Here is a 21075-nt window from a genome sequence, read left to right on the forward strand (position 1 = left end):
GCTGGCTGGCCACCCCCCCGAACCAGCTCTCTCAGCACCGCCATCTTGGTTTTCACTTCTGGACACACACAGAAGTTAGGAGGAAGCGAACTGGCAGCGAGGTAAGTTAGAATCCACCCCCGGTTCTTAGTGAACCATTTCTGTGTTATCTTTTATTTAAAATTGCTTAACACTGGGTCATTAGCACTTGAGACAAGCTGCTAGATCACTCATTTCAGTTTATAGCAAACATACTAGGAACAAATTAACATCCTTCTCTTAATATTTTAATTTTGGGGCTTTTCCAGATTGCAAGCCATGAGCCAAAGTTGGTGACTCCCTTTGGTGTACTTTGTTCCGACTTTCTTTGGACAGTTTTTCTAAGGAGAAAACACCTGTTTCTTGCTCTTTTAACAACCCACACATAAAAATGGATGGAGCTTCAATTGCTGCAATCTTAACTTTTTTGTCCATGTCCTGAACACCCACCCCTTCATAGAAACCAAATTGCTTCTGATTAGCTGCCTTCAACTTTGTGTTTTCAAAGTCCCACCAGTATAAAAGCACTATGAATCCTTTCACCGCCATTCAAATACCCCAAATCCTGGTCGCACTGCTCTAGGACCTGGCCTGATGTCAAAACAAAGGGACCGCCTTCTGCTGCATGAATCCCAGCAACCAGTTAGGTCCCACAGAGTGGGTCTTCTCCAGGTCCCGTCAACCAAACAATGTTGCTTGGCGGGGCCCGGGGGAAGAGCCTTCTCTGTGGCGGCCCCGGCCCTCTGGAACCAACTCCCCCCAGAGATTAGAATTGCCCCCACCCTCCTTGCCTTTCGTAAGCTGCTTAAAACCCACCTCTGCCGCAAGGCATGGGGGAACTGAGATACCCTTTCACCCTAGACCTTTACAATTTTATGCATGGTATGTCTGTATGTATGATTGGTTTTTATAATAATGGGTTTTTAACTGTTTTTAGTATTGGATTATTGCTATATGCTGGTTTGTTACTGTTGTTAGCCGCCCCGAGTCTGCGGAGAGGGGCGGCATACAAATCCAATAAATAGATAGATAGATAGATAGATAGATAGATAGATAGATAGATAGATAGATAGATAGATAGATAGATAGATAGATAGATGATAGATAGATAGATAAATAGATAAATAGATAATAATAAATAAATAAATAAATAAATAAGAATGAATGAATGAATGAATGAATGAATGAATGAATGAATGAATGCTTTCCCCCTTGACTGGTTTGACCTGATTTTGCAAAGGAGCTTTTGAGAAATAACATTTTTACCCACCACAGGGAGATGATGCCCAGTACACACGGAAGAGAGGTGGTGAGAAGCAGCCAGTGCCAATCTCGCACCAAATAGGCAATCAGAGCAAGAAGCATATTTCCAAAACTCCAGAAGAGACTGGTAATAACCGCTGATATGGTGCGATGTTCTATATCCACCCACTCCATGCCTAGAAGACAGAAAAAGTGTTCAATAGGCCAATCTGTGCAGAGGTCTCCTTTTTTTATTAGAAGAGGAGGACAGATCTAGATATTGCAGAACTCAGAGGAAACATTTTTATAGCCCTTCATCTTTGATTCTCCAGGAATTGAGATGTCATTTGTCCTTCTCAGATTTGCAGCTTTCTTGATTTGCGTTTTTAATCATTTGCATTTCATAGAAACATAGAAGACTGACGGCAGAAAAAGACCTCATGGTCCATCTAGTCTGCCCTTATACTATTTCCTGTATTTTATCTTACAATGGACATATGTTTATCCCAGGCATGTTTAAATTCAGTTACTGTGGATTTACCAACCACGTCTGCTGGAAGTTTGTTCCAAGGATCTACTACTCTTTCAGTGAAATAATATTTTCTCACGTTGCTTTTGATCTTTCCCCCAACTCACTTCAGATTGTGTCCCCTTGTTCTTGTGTTCACTTTCCTATTAAAAACACTTCCCTCCTGAACCTTATTTAACCCTTTAATATATTTAAATGTTTCGATCATGTCCCCCCTTTTCCTTCTGTCCTCCAGACTATACAGATTGAGTTCATGAAGTCTTTCCTGATACATTTTATGCTTAAGACCTTCCACCATTCTTGTAGCCCGTCTTTGGACCTGTTCAATTTTGTCAATATCTTTTTGTAGGTGTGGTCTCCAGAACTGAACTTTTCTTGGTGGTTGCTTTCATTGCTGGTTTATCTTGTAATCGGATTATAATTTGATTTCAATTTTAAATCTAGAATTGCAAACTTTTAGGGCCAGTGAGTACATTTGAAACACCCCTGCTTCACTTTTTTATTTTTTTTAGAATTTACAATTATTAAGAAAACTTTCTTATCTCATCATCTTTCACCAAGGTACGTCAAAATTGGGACTCATGCTTAAAAAATCTGGAGCCTTTGTGCATTTCCTTGGCTTAGAATGTGTTTTTCAGTCTTGCAACGGAGGACTGTGTCACACTGGTTTTTCACTCATAGATTTTAGTTTGTAAGAATAGCATATATCTGCAGGGTATGGTAAGGGAATGCTATCAAAACTCCACTTATTTTTGTATGTGCAATCATAGCCCCCATCTAGCCCTTTGACCATATGCTGCAGACACCTCTGATCCATAACTACATACAATACATTTGATCCAGTGATAGGATTCAACCAGTTCAGACTGATTCGGGTGAACTGGTAATTCAATTGCTGGCTTGCCCCTCCCCTCTCTGCCCCTTCGAGGAGTCCCCACACACCTCATTTTGGCTCCCAGGTAAGTGGGAGTGTAGGGAGTGTAAGGGTTTTTGCCCCCCATGGTTGCAAGGAGGCTTCCTAGGCCCAAAATGGAGCAGGGGGTGTTCCCCACAGCCTATTTTCATTCCTGGGAGGCTGCAGGGAGGCCTCCTAGGCCCAAAATGGAGCAGGGGGCGTTCCCCACAGCCTATTTTCACTCCCAGGAGGCCGCAGGGAGACCTCCTAGGCCCAAAATGGAGCAGGGGGCATTCCCCACAGCCTATTTTCACTCCCAGGAGGTCGCAGGGAGGCCTCCTAGGCCCAAAATGGAGCAGGGAGCGTTACCCACAGCCTATTTTCACTCCCAGAAGGCCGCAGGGAGGCCTCCTAGGCCCAAAATGGAGCACAGGGGTGGCGTATTGCCCCCACAGTCCATTTTTGCTCCCAGTGGGTACAGGAAGCCAAGTATTGCCTGTCACACCTCCTGGCTATGTTCACCATAGTCACGCCCACCCAGCCGGTCATTAGGGCAGAGAACCAGTTATTAAATTATTTGAATCCCGCTACTGAGTTGATCCTTTACTCTTTCTACAAGAAGCATACAGAAATCATATCATACCCAAATCAATTCATATCCACAAATTGCTTTGTACAATGGTTTCCTATGTATCCAAAGCTAGTTTTAAAGGCCTACCTTGGCCTTCTTTTTGGCTTACCCAGAGGTATCACAATGATGGAGAGTCCACAGATAGATATTCCTGTCAGAGCCCGGGTCACTGCGAACATACTATACGAAACTGAGGTAGAGCTCAGTACCCCGAAGATGAGGGTGCCCAAGTAGGACACCAGAAGCATTCTTTTCCGACCAAACCTGAGACACCATAGAAGGAAACATTATTGCTGTGACCTAAGAGGCAACTTGCAAGTAATCTTCAGATTTCTACCCAAAAGTCATGTTGCAAATTGTCCTTTCAGAGAAATTGGCTAATAGTTCACTTTTTATCCAAGCAAGTAAAGATTTGCTCAAGGAGAAAATTCAACAGTACACAAAAACATTCATGTAATAACAATATTTATCATGGCCAAAAAAAAGCAATATCTTGTACTTTAAATGCCCAAGAAGAAAAAGGGAGCACAGAAATAATTTTGGAGCAGTTACTAGGTTCCTGTAAAATATATACAAATGGAAATAGGTGCACTGCATTTGAAAAAGTGAAAAGAAATAAATACACGTGGAAGGGTATTACACATTTAATTTGTTCTTAGCTCATTTTGTATTTACTGTGCCATTACATCTATGCTAGCCTTTTCATGCAACCTAAAGAATTGGTTCTTCATAGGTATTGTTGAGGACAAATAGGAGTTGTTCCCCAGGTGTAAAATTGGAAGGTAGGGTCTTTATGTTTCCACCCCCATAAAAGTATGGGATAAAATGTCCAGCACATGTCAAAAGTCAGGATGTACCCAGATGTGCTTTCTGTGAACACAAACATCATTCAACACAGATATCATTTTTTACTATGGTTTTTTTACCCATAGAAACATAGAAGATTGACGGCAGAAAAAGATCTCATGGTCCATCTAGTTTGCCCTTCTACTATACCCTATATTTTATCTTAGGATGGATATATGTTTATCCCAGGCATGTTTAAATTCAGTTACTGTAGATTTATGAACCACGTCTGCAGGAAGCTTGTTCCAAGCAGCTACCACTCTTTCAATAAAACATTTTCTCACGTTGCTTCTAATCTTTCCCCCAACTAACCTCAGATTGTGCCCCCTTGTTCTTGTGTTCACTTTCCTATTAAAAACACTTCCCTCCTGAACCTTATTTAACTCTTTAACATATTTAAATGTTTTGATCATATCCCCCCTTTCCCTTCTGTCCTCCAGACTATACAGATTGAGTTCATTAAGTCTTTCCTGATAGGTTTTATGCTTAAGACCTACCACCATTTTAGTAGACCGTCTTTGGACCTGTTCAATTTTATCAATATCTTTTTTGAAGGTGAGGTCTTCAGAACTAAACACAGTACGTATTCCAAATGAGGTCTCACCAGCACTCTATACAGCAGGATAACAATCTTCCTCTTCCTGCTTGTTATACCTCTAGCTATGCAATCAAGCATTCTACTTGCTTTCCCTACCGCCTGACTGCACTGTTCACCCATTTTGAGACTGTCAAAATGGTACCCCTGGTGCTTTACTATTTGATCTGGTGCTTACAAAATAAAAAAATATTAATATATCAATGGCTTTGGGTCAGTCTTGATCCCTGGTGACTTGTGAGTGTAAGACAGTGATGGGGAACTCTTTTTTGCCCGAGTGCCAAAAGGTTGTGCACGTGCCCACACCCATAATGCAATACCCTCGCTCTAATGCATACATGCACAAGCCCTCCATACTCTCCCCCGTGCATGCGTGCAGACCTCACTAAAGCCTCTTGACTTCCAGTTGGGCCATTGGGCCATTTTTGCTTTCACAAGGCTTCGTGAGGCTTTCCTGAAACCTGAGAAGAGTGAAAACTAGTCCAACGGCCCAACCGGAAGTTCATTTCTGAACTTTCAGTAGGCCTGTTGGGTCCATTTTTCATTCTCCACAGGCCCCAGAGTCTTTCCTGAAGCCTGGGGAGGGTAAAAACAGCCTCCCCTCCCCGGCCCTCCAGGATGCTAAAAATCAGCTGGCCAGTGCACACCTGCGCATTATAGCTGACATGGGGCAATAATTCATGTGCCCTCTGATACTTATTTATTTGTTTGTTTATTTTATTTTTTATTTTATTATTTTATTTTTTATTTTATTTTTTATTTTATTCATTTTATTTTATTCATTTTATTTTATTCATTTTATTTATTTTATTTATTTTATTTATTTTATTTATTTTGTTTATTTTATTTTATTTATTTTATTTTATTTATTTCATTTCGTTTCGTTTCGTTTCATTTCATTTCATTTTATTTTATTTTATTTTATTTTATTTTTTATTTTATTATTTTATTTTATTTTATTTTATTTATTAGATTTGTATGCTGCTCCTCTCCGTAGACCCGGGGCGGCTAACAACAATAATGAAACAACATATAACAAATCTAATATTTAAAACAATTAAAAGACCCCTATTTAAAAAACCGAACATACACAACATACCATGCATAAATTGTATAGGCCTAGGGGGAAGGGAATATCTCAATTCCCCCATGCCTGACGACAGTGGTGGGTTTTAAGAAGCTTACGAAATATGGCTCTGTGTGCCACCTGTGGCACATGTGCCACAAGTTTGCCACAAGAAACCTGCCACTGAACAACTCCCCATGGGACAAGAGTGGCACTAATATGGAAGCAGTGGTCGAATAGAACCACTGAAGAAAGGATGCAAAAGGAGGGACAAAATGAAATGAAATGTGAATGACAAAAATTAAAATATGTTTTAATTCATTTAAATAATTAAACAGAATCATTAAATTGTCCCAAAGGGACTTGGCTCATGGCAAGTTGGCTGCAGCAACGTGTCCCATTCCAGCCGGGACGACTTCATGCAGTTTTCTTGACAAAATTTCAGAAAAGATTTGCCTTTGCGAACTTCCTGAAGCGGAGGGAGAAAGTAACTAGCCCGAGGTCAGTCCAGTGACTTTGTGCTTAAGGTGGAATTAGAACTCGTGATCTTCTGGGTTCTGACTTAATGCCAAATTAGCTTCTAATATGAATGTAAAAGAAGACCAATTGCCTCAAATTAGATCTTTGGGGGAACGCCCTGGTGACTTCCTAAAAGTTTTTGCCTTTAAGTCTTTATTTAGCTTTCCCCTCGCTGTTTGCACCCGTCAGGTTCCTTCTGGTGGAACATTCCAAAAATATCCAGCTATTTCCTGGCTATTGCAAAAATATCCACCTGACAAAGGGCTCACACATGAGCATTGTCATCTTAGGCTGCAAAGCTCCAACAACTACTAGGTCCATGATGGCGAACCTATGGCACGCATGCCACAGATGGCACATGGAGACGTATCTGCTGGCACACAAGTCATGCGCTGGCTAGCTGATTTTTTACTGATGTGGAGGCTCTGGGAAGGCATTTTCGACCTCTCCAGGCTCCAAGAAAGCCTCTGGAGAGCAAAAACTGAGTCTACTGGGCCCATGCGTGCGGGTGGGGCAGCACAGAGGGACAAACACATGCGTAGGGGTGTGTGTTGCATGGGGGGCATTGAATTATGGGTGCAGGCACGCACACATGTGCGATAGCTCAGGGACACGTGCTTTTGGCACCCAAAGAAGCAAAGGTTCACCATCACTGCACTAGGTGGTAGCAAAAATTTAGTAAAATACCAATAATTTGCTGCCATCTAGTGATTACCTAGCGTTTTACGCCCTAGGTTTGATAAGCCTTGTTTATAAGTTTTAGCAATAATATTGTTAATTTAAGTTTAAGTTTAAGTTTAATCAGATTTGTATGCCGCCCCTCTCCGCAGACTCGGGGTGGCTCACAGCAATAACAATATAATGTAAAACAAATCTAATATTTAAGTTAATTTTAAAAACATATAATTTATTTTAGAGTAAACCATTTTAAAGTAAATCATGGGGTTGCAAGTATGGACTTTTGCAAAGCTGTTCTAAAGTTGGGCTGAAAATTGAAATGAGTGAGCCAAAGAGCTGTGTTTTCACTTTTCATTTATTGCCTGTACAGGAATTGTTGCAACATCCTCAAATGCCCATATATCTAAATAAAATAATGGAATAATGAAATGACATTACCTGTCAGATAAGTCTCCAAAGATTACAGCACCAAACATCACCCCGAAGAAGAAGAAGGTAGCAGTTGCTTGGTTTAAGCTTTTATGCTCACAGACCAGATCCCACTGGAAAATAGACATTCATTTCATGATCTCCCTTTTCAGTAGCCCTGTAAGTTTTATGTTCATAATTACGGAAGATTTAAAATATTTTAAATTTATGGATTCCAACTTTGGATTGGATCCTAAGGTACCATTGCAGTGGATACGGAGTAATCACATGGACACAGAAAATGGGATATACGAGTCACATTTATTAATTAGGACCTGCAGAGGTAAAATGAAAGAGGGCGAAAATGCCAATCCAAAAATTCCTGCGCAACTTTGGGTGAAACCCCCTGTGGAACAAGGGAGGGTCCCGTTGAACTTAAACTTGGACTTGAACTTGAACTTGACCATCTCTTTCTCCTTGCCATGCCCATGCATGTGGGGAGGCTCATCCACCTTGGTTGTCATCTCTGGGCATGCAATGGGTGAGCCCCAGGAGCATCTCTCCTCCATGACCGGGCTGGCTGAGCCTTGTAACCATGGCGGAGAGCGACCCTTCACCTTCCTAAAAGTGCCCAAAGGAGATCACACAGTTGCTGAGATACCCATTTTTTTCACCCCAGCAGTTGCTTGGTTTAAGCTTTTATGCTCACAGACCAGATCCCATTGGAAAATAGACATTCATTTCATGATCTCCTTTTTCAGTATTCCTGCAAGTTTTATGTTCATGATAATTACGGAAGATTTAAAATATTTTAAATTTATGGATTCCAACTTTGGATTGGATCTTAAGGTACCATTCTGGTGGTAGATGTTATTATGCCATAATGAAATCCCAATATCACCATGGCTGGCTTTACCATTAACCAAAGTGAATGGAAGTTGTTGGGAAAGGGTAAAAAACATGGAGTTTGTAGGTGGCAGCCACATCCAACCTTTCCTGCATCTCTAAAGTAAACTGCTGCCTTCAGATGTTATGGAAGATGCTGCTCCATTGTTTCTACATGTTGTGAGCCGCCCCGAGTCTTCGGAGAGGGGCGGCATACAAATCCAAGTAATAAATAAATAAATAATAAATAGTCTGTTGTAAAGAAACATTCAACTATTGTGGTTTTTCTACACAGAATGAGAAGTAGGCACCATGTTCTTGGTTGGCTCAGAATCCAAAACAACTTAGGCTACCCCTCCGCTCACCTTGACAACTAATCCTTCATTATATTTGCACAGGTGGGAAAGCACTGAAGATCCCTGTACAGAGTACTGTACTTATATAATTTTAAATCAGGGAATTATCCAAAAATCACAACTTACAGAATATACAAAGCCACTTTTAGAGAAATCACCACATTTTATTAGAGATTAAATTAGCAGTTTAGATCCTATTTTGGTTTATAGAGTAGGCATGTCAAACCAAGGATTATGGACTTTCTTTAATTATTATCCAAACACTAATTCAAATAATAATTTGAATTATTATTAATTCAAATTAATAATAATATACCGGTTATTATCTAATACTCTTTATTACATTCAAAATAACTTTCTGACAATGTCTTGATTTTTAGCAAAAGTGGAGGGGTCAGAACTCAAATCGATTTTTAGAGGTGTCAGGTAAGGTATTTTAAAATTGAGTGAATTTGTTTTCTATAAAGCTTCTGAGATGCACCAGGTCATTTTCTAGGAAGGAAGTTTGCTCTGCAATGATAAACCATTAACTTTCTAACCCTTAAGGAACTTAATTGAAATGTTAAATCACGCATTAAATCTGCTGGGTAGTGTAAGTGTTAATAATATTTGAAATGGGCGCCAACTTCAGTTCACTACAGATCCATGGATAATAGAATACTTAAAGAGTGTGAGTTATGTCCACTAACCACCTAGTTAGTGGTACAGAGGTGCTAGCATAGGAAACCTATTGTAGATACACTCTACTAACTGACTTCCTGGAAGCATCTGTTTGGTCAGTGTAAGAAACAGAATGCTACACTGTATCAGCCTTTGCTTTGGATCCACAAATCTCAGGTTCCATTACTTCGGCAGGCATTTTTCTAATTATGGGATAGAAACCAATAGAGCATTTCATATTCTTGTTACTTCAATAGGAATGGGTGACTGACAAATGAACAGGAAAAAGAAAACATAATAGAATAAGCTAGAGATAATAGAAGGAGGAGAGCAGCAGATAAGAAATTTACTCTCTCAGAATGTTATGGAAGAATTATTGTTGACTACAAATGAAGAACAAATGCACCACACAAAAAGGTTTTCATGCCCATCCCCCAATGTTGCCAGATCGCAGAATAAATTGTGTTCTCATGACAAACTAAACTGATAGTTAATTGACATATGGACTACTGAATTAATCTAATTTTCTAGGCTCACGCCATAAATCACCTTCAGTGATGTACATGCATTAGAAGACTGAGACATTTATTTTCTATAAAACAAATGAATTAAATGAGCCACAAGAACTGGTTTCATGTTAAAATTGTTCATATGGTCTTATGTGTCACATGAACACAGCCATTAAGTCTTTTGTCAAAAGTGAAAGAAACATATCCCCTCACTCCATCTCAAATACATACAGGCACTCAAAATTTTCTGGAAACAATACCATATCATAAAAGCACATACTAAGAGTGTGTGGTACTCTTTGTAGAGTGCTACTAATACCACTCTACAAAGTCTTGATTAGACCATATCTGGAGTATTGCATCTAGTTTTGGTCACCACACTACATAAAAGATATTGAGACTCTAGGAAAAAGTGCAGAGAAGACCAACCAGGATGATCAGGTTACTGGAGACTGAACATATGAAGAGCTGGCCATGGACAGTCTAGTGAAGAGAAGGACCAGGGGGGAAACATGATAGCAGTGTTCCAATATTTGAGGGGCTACCACAAAGAGGAGGGAGTCAAGCTATTCTCCAAAGCACCCAAAGGACAGACAAGGAATAATGGATGGAAATTGATCAAGGAGAGATTCAACCTAGAAAAAAGGAGGAACTTTCTGACAGTGAAAATAATCAACCAATGGAACAGTTTGCCTTCAGAAGTTGTGGGATTTTCATCACTCAAGACTTTCAAGAAGAGATTGGACTGCCGTTTGTCAGAAATGGTGTATGTCTCCTGCTTGAGAAGGGGATTGGATTAGGTGACCTATAAAGTCCCTTCCAACTCTGTTAATTCATCTCTCTGATCTTAAGGGCTTACCCAAAGGACATGACCAGCCTAGTAAAAAGACCCAAACTGCAATGATATGTATGCTAGAAAAAGTATATATAAAATTGTTATGTATTAGGTGAAAAGGCACATAGGCATATGCATGAAACTGAGGCTGAATGATGATAAATAAATTTGAGATTGGTGAAATGAGAAACTGAGCAAGAGTGAACATGGTTTATTCCTTGTGCATGACAGTTACATTTTCCAGAAGCAACATGATTGGAATAGTATCTTCTGGAGAATAGACAAAATCAGACAAGATCCTGCTTTTAAATAGCTAACTGCATGTAACCTTGCACATTCAGCTAGAAATAAGAATTAAATGAATATGAAATCCCAGTATATGATTACACAGATGATTAAGAAGAATGCCTAAATTCCCCACATAAACTGTCCTTACCAAAGATTTTGGAAAAAGTGAGGAGAGGAATAACATAACAGTGGAAATGTGATTTAGTTGTATGTGAATGTATTGATAATAATGTTTAATGTTTTAGGGTGTTTTTAGCTGTTTTAATAAACTTCAATTTTATTTATTTATTTTTATTTATTTATTTAGTCCAATACATAATACACATTGAAGAGAATAGATATGTAATAATATAAGTAAAGAAAAGAATAGAAGAAAAGATATAAAAGTATAGGTGAACAAATTTGAAAGGAAGAAAAGATAAATGAGATAAGGAGAGACAGTTGGACAGGGGACGGAAGGCACACTGGTGCACTTATGCACACCCCTTAATTTCTCTTATTGTTTTGTTTTATTATGTTGTAAGCCGCCCTGAATCTCAGAAGGCTGGCTTAGAAATCGAAATAATAATTAAAAAATACAATCATTTTCTCTCTCAACTCTTAATATTTCATTCTCCTTTTTTATGATGGATTTTTGAAGTTTTACCTGAGTGGCTATTGTGGAAATGAATTGGGACTGATCATAGGTCCATCCATACTGGCATCTCTGGACAGATACGTTGGTCAATTCGAGGGAGGAGTTAAGCAGTAGATGAAACTGAGGTTCAGAAAACATCTCACACGAGCTGAAGGCTCCATTAAAATCCCTTGGAATATTGATGATCAGCACTTCTTCTTTAGTAAGATTGTCAAATTGTTGCTGATGTGGGATGGCACAGTGATGACCAGGGATGGCTGCTAGGAAGTTGTGCATCAGGAAATGCAAGGGCAGTAAGAGTCTTGGAAGGCAGAGTAGAAGCAGCGTTAAGATCTGGAATCGGCCAAAGCCTCCCACTTCCCTTAGGAGCTCTTCAAAGTTCATCTTTGCCAAGTCGCTTGTTTGCTCGATGCCAGAGAAGAAAAATCCTGCTGAAGTTGGGTTCTATATGAACTAGATGCAATGACTTTTCGCAAAGTCTTTGTGGACTTTGAAATGTAGGATATGCCTTTCCCTCCCCTCAGCAGAAACTATGCCAAATGTTTATTCACAGTGAGAACTGGATGGGGTCAGAATCAGTGAAGTCATAATTACTGAGACATGAAAGAAAGATATCCAACAGAAAAAATAAGGACAAGAAGCTAAGAGATAGGAGAATATTTAACACAATGAGTATTATTGATTGACTAATAAACTTTTAATGCTGCCAGAAATCAGGCTGGACATTCAGTATATTCCTCTCTCTCCTTCTCTATAAACTTATGTAAATACTAGCCCAGGCACAGAGGCTACCATATTTTCCTATGACCAGGATTTTCTTTGGGAACATCTCACAGTTTTTGTTCCCTTAGACAGAAATTAACAGAAAAGATAGGAGGAAGATGTCATCAAACACATTGAAGCTTGTGTTGTGCTTAGCTCTGGTCCAGCTCCTGCCCCAAGGACGGGAGACATCCACATGCCGCAGGCCTGTTTTTCTCCCGGTGGAATCTGCTGATGAAGGCTTCTCTGACCAAGAAGACATGAGTGACAGGGAGGGAGGAGAGTGTGGCAGACAGCTCAGAAGGAGATCAATTATCTCTCTCCTCCTTGGATTCAGAACAAGAGTTAATGATACAGCCACACATGCGGAGAGCGATGCATAGGCAGCAACAACTGAGAGATTATTATCAAAGAAAATGAGGCCACCTGTGGTTGGGTGGGGCTGTGGTAATTAGTGAGGCTGCTATAAATAGCAGCCTGTGGGTTTGGCCATTGTGGAGGATTATCTGATCGTTGTGTTTCGTGCCTGCCTTGCTGACTTAGACCTTTGTGTGCTGATTTTTCCCCGCTTTGAACCTAAACCAGAGCAAAGTGTGTTTCACTTTGTGAAAGAAGGACTGTGAATTGCCTCACAGCTGCAAGCTAAGTATCTCAGAACTGATAAGGGACTTGTACAAATTACCAGTTTGTTTGGAGACGAGTGCTCTTTGCTATACAAAAAGAGTGCTTAGTTTATTTGAATTTTCAGTATAAAGAACATTGTTTTGAATTTTCAAATGTGTGTGTGTCTGAAATTTGTATCTGTGAATTTTCGGGAGGATTCTACCAGAGAGCTCGACAGAACAGCTTGTAAACCAAAGCATAGTAATAGGTCAATTCTCTAAAGAGAGACTTGCTGGTCAGTTCATAGATAATATCCCAAAACTAAATTGTAAACTAATTGATCAGAGCTTAATGTAACAGGTTGTGCAAATTTGTCCCAGATATTTATTGTTCAATTTTCAACTCAGAAAACTGAGTTAACTCGTAAACTAGGTCACTGACCTTGTTAAGCCTGGCATGAGAACACAGCCAAATGCTGTGTACTTTATTCCTTATGTATGATACTAGTGGTCTCCAACCTCGGCAACTTTAAGACTTGTGGACTTCAACTCCCAGAGTTCCTCAACCAGCAAAACTGACTGAAGAACTGTGGGAATTGAAGTCCCCAATCTTAAAGTTGCCAAGGTTGGAGACCAATTAAACTCAGGATACCCAAAAGTCACGTAATCGTAATTCAGACGTTTGGCAACTGCATCAGGAAGGGGCGGAGAGAATCTGCAGGGATCCCTCCTAGCCCTACTGGATCCTCCACTCCCATCAGCTCTCTCGGGAAAGGTGCAGTTTCGTTTTACGGGAGAAAGCCCTGATTTCTTGTAATGTTATGTCTTGTTATGACAATTACAGTGTCCCGAGGTCATGTGAGCATCTTTTGCGATCTTCTGACAAAGCAAAGCCAAAGGGGAGCTAGATTCACTTAACAACCCTGTTACTAACTCTACGACGGCAGTGATTCACTTAACAACTGTGGCAAAAAAGGTAATAAAAACTCACTTAACAACTGCTTAGCAACAAAACCTTTGGCCTCAGTTGTGGTTGTGAGTTGAGGAATACCTGTAATCATTTTGAGTCCCATTTATGACTCATGGTTCTTGTGCTCAAAGGTAAAGGGTTCAATCATCCAATAACTTTAAGGAAGTTCTAACCATATGGAATAATTATTTGTGAGGGTTTTGGGGAATTAAAACCAATGGATAGACTAAGGGGGTACATATAAGCTGGCTATCTAATTACGTATAGACAGCATCCCTAATTCATTTCTAAATAAGACCCACTGAAGAAAATCTTGATTTCCTAAACGAAATTTCAGAGTTATGGGTTCCTTGTAGAGCTCTTTAAAGTGCTGGTATCACAGGCAACATACAATAAAAAATAAGCTGGTTCCCTATTTGGGAGTAGTGGGAGCTTACAAGGTGATGTCTAGTTAATGATGCAGCTGTTGCTTGAGTTTACAATAGAGGTTGAAGACCCCATACTCAAAGGAGCAACAAATTGGACTACAGATTGAAGAATGGATGGAGCAGTACAGGGGTGAGCTCTTACTTACCTCGCTGCTGGTTCGCTTCAAAATTCAAAAAAAATCCAAACAAAGATGACGTCATCCCTGGATCAACACAGACATAACTGGTTCCATGATGTCATTGTGACATCACCAGAGGGTTGCTACTGGTTCAATTGAAAAGGTCCGAACTGGGATGAACCCATCTCTTGAGCGATATAATTCAGGCCTATCAACTATAATTGAATTTATAAGCCCTCCTGGGATTCATCTGGGATTAATCAGCCTGCATATCTGTAATGACTGATACAAATTTTATTTTATTTACTTTTAAAATGTCCCCCCCCCCCCGAAACAGTGGACTATTACCTAAATACCATTGGGTAACTAAAAGAATCATTTCCCCTTTGTACAACAATTAAGTCAACTTATGTTGCTGAAGCTCCATGATTAGTGGCGTGGAATGGTGGTAAAGCAAAATGCATTAACTTTTCATGCTCTGCTCTAGAGGAAGAGAGATCATTTGTAGCACTTCAGTCACGGCTGCCTACAAATCCCAGCATTCCTCATCTTTCTGACAGCATTTGAAATCCTAAGAGTAAAATACTGAAATGAGGGAATACTTCTGGATCCCGGACACTAGAGTGATCAACCTGTTAGGGCCTACAGTTGTCACTAGAACGTCACAGAGTAGAAGCATAAAGAAGGCAATGAGAAAAAAGCAGCGTCTTCTTATTTTCATTTGAGCTACAACCATTTTTCCTAATTCAGACTTCTTGGAACAAGACAACAGTGACTTCTTGTGGCTGAATGAACTCATCACAAGTCACCTCTCAAGTGATGGTTATCTGTAATAGAAATGTTTTCCTTTAGGCATCTACTGGTATATATAAAAATAAAGTGTGCACAATCCAGCTTTTTGAGTAGGATGCTAGAGTTATTTGTGCTTCCAATTCAGAGCTGAGAAGATTTAAAGCACTGGGCCCAGTGGAGATGAGGCACAACTGTTACCATTAATACATCTTTATTATTTATTTTATTTGTTTTAATTAAGTTATATCCAGTCTTTATTTGAACATTACTTGTTTATCTTTAATTTAAAAGAACATTTTAAGGAAAATGTTCAAAGAATCCAACTCCCACCCTCCTGTTTATACTGAGTCTGGATACAGATTTTAAGAATCTTTGTGAAAATTATAATTAAAAGAATGCACACACTTCGAGCTTCACTGTTCCTATGACTTTCCTCTTTCTGTAGGAAAAAATATGAAATATTGCTTCTTATCTATTTGGATAACATGCTATATTGGACTATTTTTTTAAAAAAAAACAATCAATGTTTCAGTCTTTCTTTTGTTTTGTTTTGCTTTGAACCTAATGAAAAATTTGAAAGTTCTATCCTTGATTTGTGCAAAAATAAAAATAAAAAATTCAAAAATAAATGTGGGTGCTCTACCCAATGCAAATTATAGAGAGCATGGTTCAAAAACAGCCTGACTCAGAAAGATTGTTTGTTAAATGAGAAAGGCACCAGTGTAAAGGAAACATAAGTTTTCTACTTGGCTGGAGATTAGATCTTAATTATTGTATATGCCCTGCATCTTCTAGTTTATATATACAGTACAGCCATTTCATTTTGGATCATTCTCAAAAGATGTCTTATATCTGTTGAGTGGCAAAAAAGAAAAAGAAAAAGCACCCAATATGTTCAAGAAGCAAGGGTAATCTCCATAGATATATTGCAGAGATATATTGACAGTCTGCATGTAACCATAAATGGGTTAATTCTCTGCTAAAAAGGTACCCTTTCATACTGAGGCAATGGAGCTCCTAGGAGCTGGCCAGGGTCCTGATCCCTAGATATGGAACAGAGACTTTATTTTATGGGACTTTGAATTGACTGGCAGGTGCTTATCTACTGTGAATGTATCCATCCAGAAGTCTGGGTAGTGGGCCAGCTTACCACAGAAGCTGCCCTGAGTCTTCGGAAAGGGGTGGCATATAAATCCGATTAAGAATGAATGAATGAATGAAGGAAGGAAGGAAGGAATTAATGAAGGAATGAATAATTTAAGACTCGGAGTGAATGAATGAATGAATGAAGGAAGGAAGGAATGAATGAATGAATGAATGAATACTCACCTGTCAGACAGACAGCTGCAAATGGTAGATTTGTCAGTTAGGCCATTTATGCCCTGGTATCTGCCTGGTCATTTCAACAGTCCAGGTTCCTTCAATGGCCACCTATCGGGACTCAGAATCATGCTTTCTCTGCAGCAGCACCTGCCCTCCGCAATGGGGTTCCCATTATTGGGTATTGATTATTAATAGCAGAGTTTTGCACTATTTAGTTTGCAACAGATACAGCGCGGCAAGAAGAAAACATGTGGCTGGCAATCCCCTTTGTTTAGTAGCAAATAATCACTCCGTGCATAAGATGAGAAGTACAATCTTTTACTCTCAATTCAGTTGATACTTTTGAATATCGTGCATTACAGGATGCAGGTAGCAAGACTTACGTTTCAGTCCATTTTAATACTTACTAGATGTCCCCATGCATGAGGATAGCATTGGATTGTGAATCCCACACGTGTCCTCAGCCAAGAACATGGATCCAGTAGAACAATGGGCTAGAGGAAGTTAGCATGGAAAAGTAAAATAGTAATAAGTGGGAGGAGTTATTAGTTCTGCAGTGGAATATATATAGGCTAGCGGAGCACATGACCTCCCAGGGTCATCAAAAAGTGACTCACCAGTGGAAGGGAGTGTCTTCATATTTCTCTCCCCTCCCACTATGTCATGGAGGCAGAGTTTTACAAGACAGGGCAAGCATGCCATCAACAGTATATCCCAACACCCATAAGACTGAAACAGCCCTAACCTACTGTCATCCTGAAGAGGTCTACAATGTGGCTCTCTGCCTCACCTTTTGTGAGGGAGAGAAAGATCCGTTGTGTCGTTCCATCCAGTCTGTCACTCTTGCCATTTTTTTATCCACCCATCTCTTTGTCCTTTATTATGATTTGATTGTTGTGAGCCAGAGTTGTTGAGAGACAAGTGGCATGCAAATACAATAATTAATTTTTACTATTAACATTATTATGCAAGAAGGGAGCAGCAGCTTGATTCGATACCAGATCCCACCGTAGTAGAACCAATCAAAATAAAGGTCAGTATGGCTTTCAGATGGATTCAGCCACTACTTCTGGCCTAATTTATTTAAAGAGTAGCAGGAGTTACCAAAAAGTGATTAACAAAAATAAGCAATGATATATAAAACCTTACCAACTCCCTTTGAGTTGTGCATATTGAAAACTTACCTTTCAGGTAAGGGAAGTAAATTCCATAAATTTGACTAGAAATCTATTTTGAGATAAAGTAAAAATCTGGCAAGCCTGTTTGTTTCTCCATCTTTCCCTTTAATAATCCAAGAAGCTACAGCAGAATCAGATTTGAGTTTGTTACACTTTTCTCATTTCTTGAGCATAAAGCTTTTTTGGGGGGGGATGGATGCACTGTGTAGTTTCTTCAAGGTCATCTCTGTAGCTCTCCAGATATTCAGAAATCCTGAGGTTAGAGCAGACTACCCCTCATGCCAGAACATCATTTGGCAAATAAATGAATGGATTTGTTGGGATATTTGACATTCCTGGAAGCAAATGCTATATGTCCCATGTACTTGGTTCTTTTGCTCCAAAAGTTGAGCTTTGTGATTAAAATTTTCCTTAGCCCTTATGATTAGAGCACTTCCACATAAAGATTCTACACTAGTTTAAAAGCAGATTCAGACCCCACTTAGATCTACTTAGCTTTGTAACTTCGTGACTTTTAGTTTTTTGTGTGTGTTTTGTTAGTAGCTTTATTTCTCTGTTGATAAATCTTGTCCCACCCCGAGTTCTCTTGGGTCCCGAGTTTTGGATTCCTAAGAAAAATGCCTCTTTGATGTTTTGCAACCACACTTCCATAACCCCAAAGAACTAGTAAATTGGAAACTGCCAGCATTTTATCATCATATTCCCCTTCTCCCACCACCAATCTATTAGGTATACCTTTCTCTTCATGTCTTTTGATATGGAGAGTGGGTGAGTTGTCTTTTTTTTATTTTTAAGAACAAATGACATCACCAGGATCACATGAAAACTGTATTAGACAATTTGGGAATGAAACAAGTGAGCATAAGAATACACACACTCTGGAAAAGCAAGATCAGAGGGCTTCTTGTTTCTTGAAAAGAAGGAATGGATGTTTGTTAGTGCTAAAGGATCAAGCCATTTACAGACAAGTTTAATCTGGATCCTGAAGAATTCAGGTAACCATATATCACAAATATATTTCTTAAATATATTGATGATCATGGTAAGAGAAAATATTGAAGTTTAACATTTTAATTAGGATTAGTCTTCCAATCAGTTGCACTCTTTTAGACATATATTTTTTCCTTTTCTGTAAGCCCCTCGGAGTAACTGAGGAGTTGGAGGCCTCAAAATTGAATTAAATATATAAGCATACTTAAAACAAATCACTTGGAATTCTGTATATTAAGGAAACTTTTAAAAAATCTAAACATTTTAGTATGCTTGGAGTAAAACAATTCAATTTCTCTCTTAAAATGTTGAGGTTATTTCTTTTATGTCCATTCCTGAATATAAATTTCATACTTACTACAAGTATTGGCAATAATTGATGTAGTGATAAAATTGCTATTAAATGTTGAAACTGCAAATTAAAATCCCACTCTTGTTCACAGGCTGTATGGTTTGACTGTGGGATACATAACTTCTCCACTCTGTTTTCACTTTTGCTCAAATGGGAATTTATCACAATCTTGCAGTTCAGGAATAAATATTTTGAGATGCATTCATTCATTCTCAAAGCAAATTCATGGGTGACATTAACCAAATCTGAATTTGGAGAGATCAGAGTTAAAATTTCCATTCTGCTTTAACATGCAGAGATTTCACACATCACACTAGATTATGCTAAAATAAGGTTGTGGTTCAGTGTGTTTTAGGAACTCACCCATTGTTATATTATGTATACCTTCACATTAGGCCACAGTAGAATATTATGTGAAGAATAACTGTGCACAGTTTCAACACAATATATGAGCATATGTACCAAGACAAATTCCTTGTGTGTGCAATCACACTTGACCAATAAAAAATTCTATTCTATTCACTAATTGTGTATAATTTTGGTAGGTAAATAATATTTTATCTTGACCTTTTCCTTTGAATTTCTAAGATGATCAAATAATTTAAGAAACCACACTCAATATCTTTTTCTCATTGTAAGAATGTTTAGATGAAAGTGAAAATAAAAATATATTTGACAGCTGGATCACAACTGGGCACCAGAGCCCTGTTTGTTATATACTAAAAGATTAAGTTCAAATTTGAGTAGAATCCTCCCAGTGGTAGAACCCTGAGGAAAAGAGATGAGTGGCTATACTAATGGCTTCTTTTATATATGCTTTGAGTTCTTCAGTTTGCTTCTTTGCAGAAGAAACATTCAGTGACTTTTATAATAGCTTTCAAAAAATCATATATAATTTTCATAGCCTAATATATTATTATTTCTGCATTGCTGTCAGCACTAGCGTATCCTCACTTAGAAAATGTAGTTTTGAGATATTATGTGAAATGCTTGCTTTGTTTCCTTTTTGAATGCTACGATATTTAAAATGATATGTTTTTTCTTCTTGCAGTCTAGAAAATTGTACCCATAACATGAGCAAGATAGACATGATAGGGTCATCCATCAGAGTTAGCTGGCAGGAAAGAAAAACAGTATCAGGCAAAATAGACATGTTATTTCCAAATCTTGCTGAAATGGCAAACTTGGGAAAGTCATTGTACTTAAACTTCATTTTCCATCTTATGTAACAGTTATTTATTTATTTATCATTTCTACCTTGGCAAAAAAAAGTGGCATAAAATCTGTACACTAAATGCTAATACATTATGAGAGATATAAACTTGAAAATACTGCCTATAAATTTGTATAGCAGCATAATACAACCCACCAGAATGAAGAGAGTATTGTAACTGATAATGTCCAATTTTTGCCGAATGGGCAAATCTAAGATACTACCATTTACCTTTTTAAAGTTCTTGATGTTAAATTGAGTCCCATCTAGACAGCACTTCAGAGTGTAAATTCTTGCAGTGCATTTTTTCCTACAAGCTTACTCAAAGCAATAAAAGAAAACTTACTTTGAATAACTTTCCTTATTCAAAATGGATCCGTACTGCATTTCTTAAAAAACAAAAACAGAATTTACGTCTTCTCTATGTTTTGTTTTAGAGATTTATTTTGATTGTATTTATGAAAACATTATTTTATGATGTGATTCCAAAAATGTTACTACTGGTTCTGTGGGTGCGGTTTGGTGGGCGTAGAGTGGCTTAATGGATGTGGCAGGAGAAGGACACTGCAAAATCTCAATTCCCACCCCATTCCAGGGGAAGGTTACTGCAAAATCCTGATTTCCTTCTGATCAGCTGGGACCAGGGAAGCAGAGAATAGATGGGGGCAGAGGTGGTATTTACCAGTTTTCCAAACTACTCAAAATTTCCACTACCGGTTCTCCAGAATGGTCAGAACCTGCTGAATCCC

General features: G+C 38.7%; 1 protein-coding gene across 5 annotated transcripts in view; it reads right to left on the reverse strand.

Moving 5' to 3' along the window:
• The window catches only part of SLC22A7 (solute carrier family 22 member 7), a 57483-nt gene extending 45350 nt beyond the window's left edge, over positions 1-12133 (reverse strand). For 3 of the 5 annotated variants that reach the window (XM_070734566.1, XM_070734563.1, XM_070734564.1), the window contains exons 1-4: positions 11607-12127; positions 7458-7561; positions 3425-3579; positions 1289-1457 (exon numbers count right to left, since the gene is read on the reverse strand). In XM_070734566.1, the coding sequence (XP_070590667.1) occupies positions 1289-1457; positions 3425-3579; positions 7458-7561; positions 11607-11981 (803 nt within the window). In that variant the 5' untranslated portion in view covers positions 11982-12127. Of the gene's footprint in view, positions 1-1288; positions 1458-3424; positions 3580-7457; positions 7562-11606 lie in introns of all 5 variants that reach the window. The other 2 variants (XM_070734562.1, XM_070734567.1) reach the window with 2 other exon arrangements.
• Positions 12134-21075: the final 8942 nt, after the last annotated feature.

The sequence above is a fragment of the Erythrolamprus reginae genome, chromosome 1, assembly GCF_031021105.1.
Source record: "Erythrolamprus reginae isolate rEryReg1 chromosome 1, rEryReg1.hap1, whole genome shotgun sequence".
Lineage (NCBI taxonomy): Eukaryota > Metazoa > Chordata > Lepidosauria > Squamata > Dipsadidae > Erythrolamprus > Erythrolamprus reginae.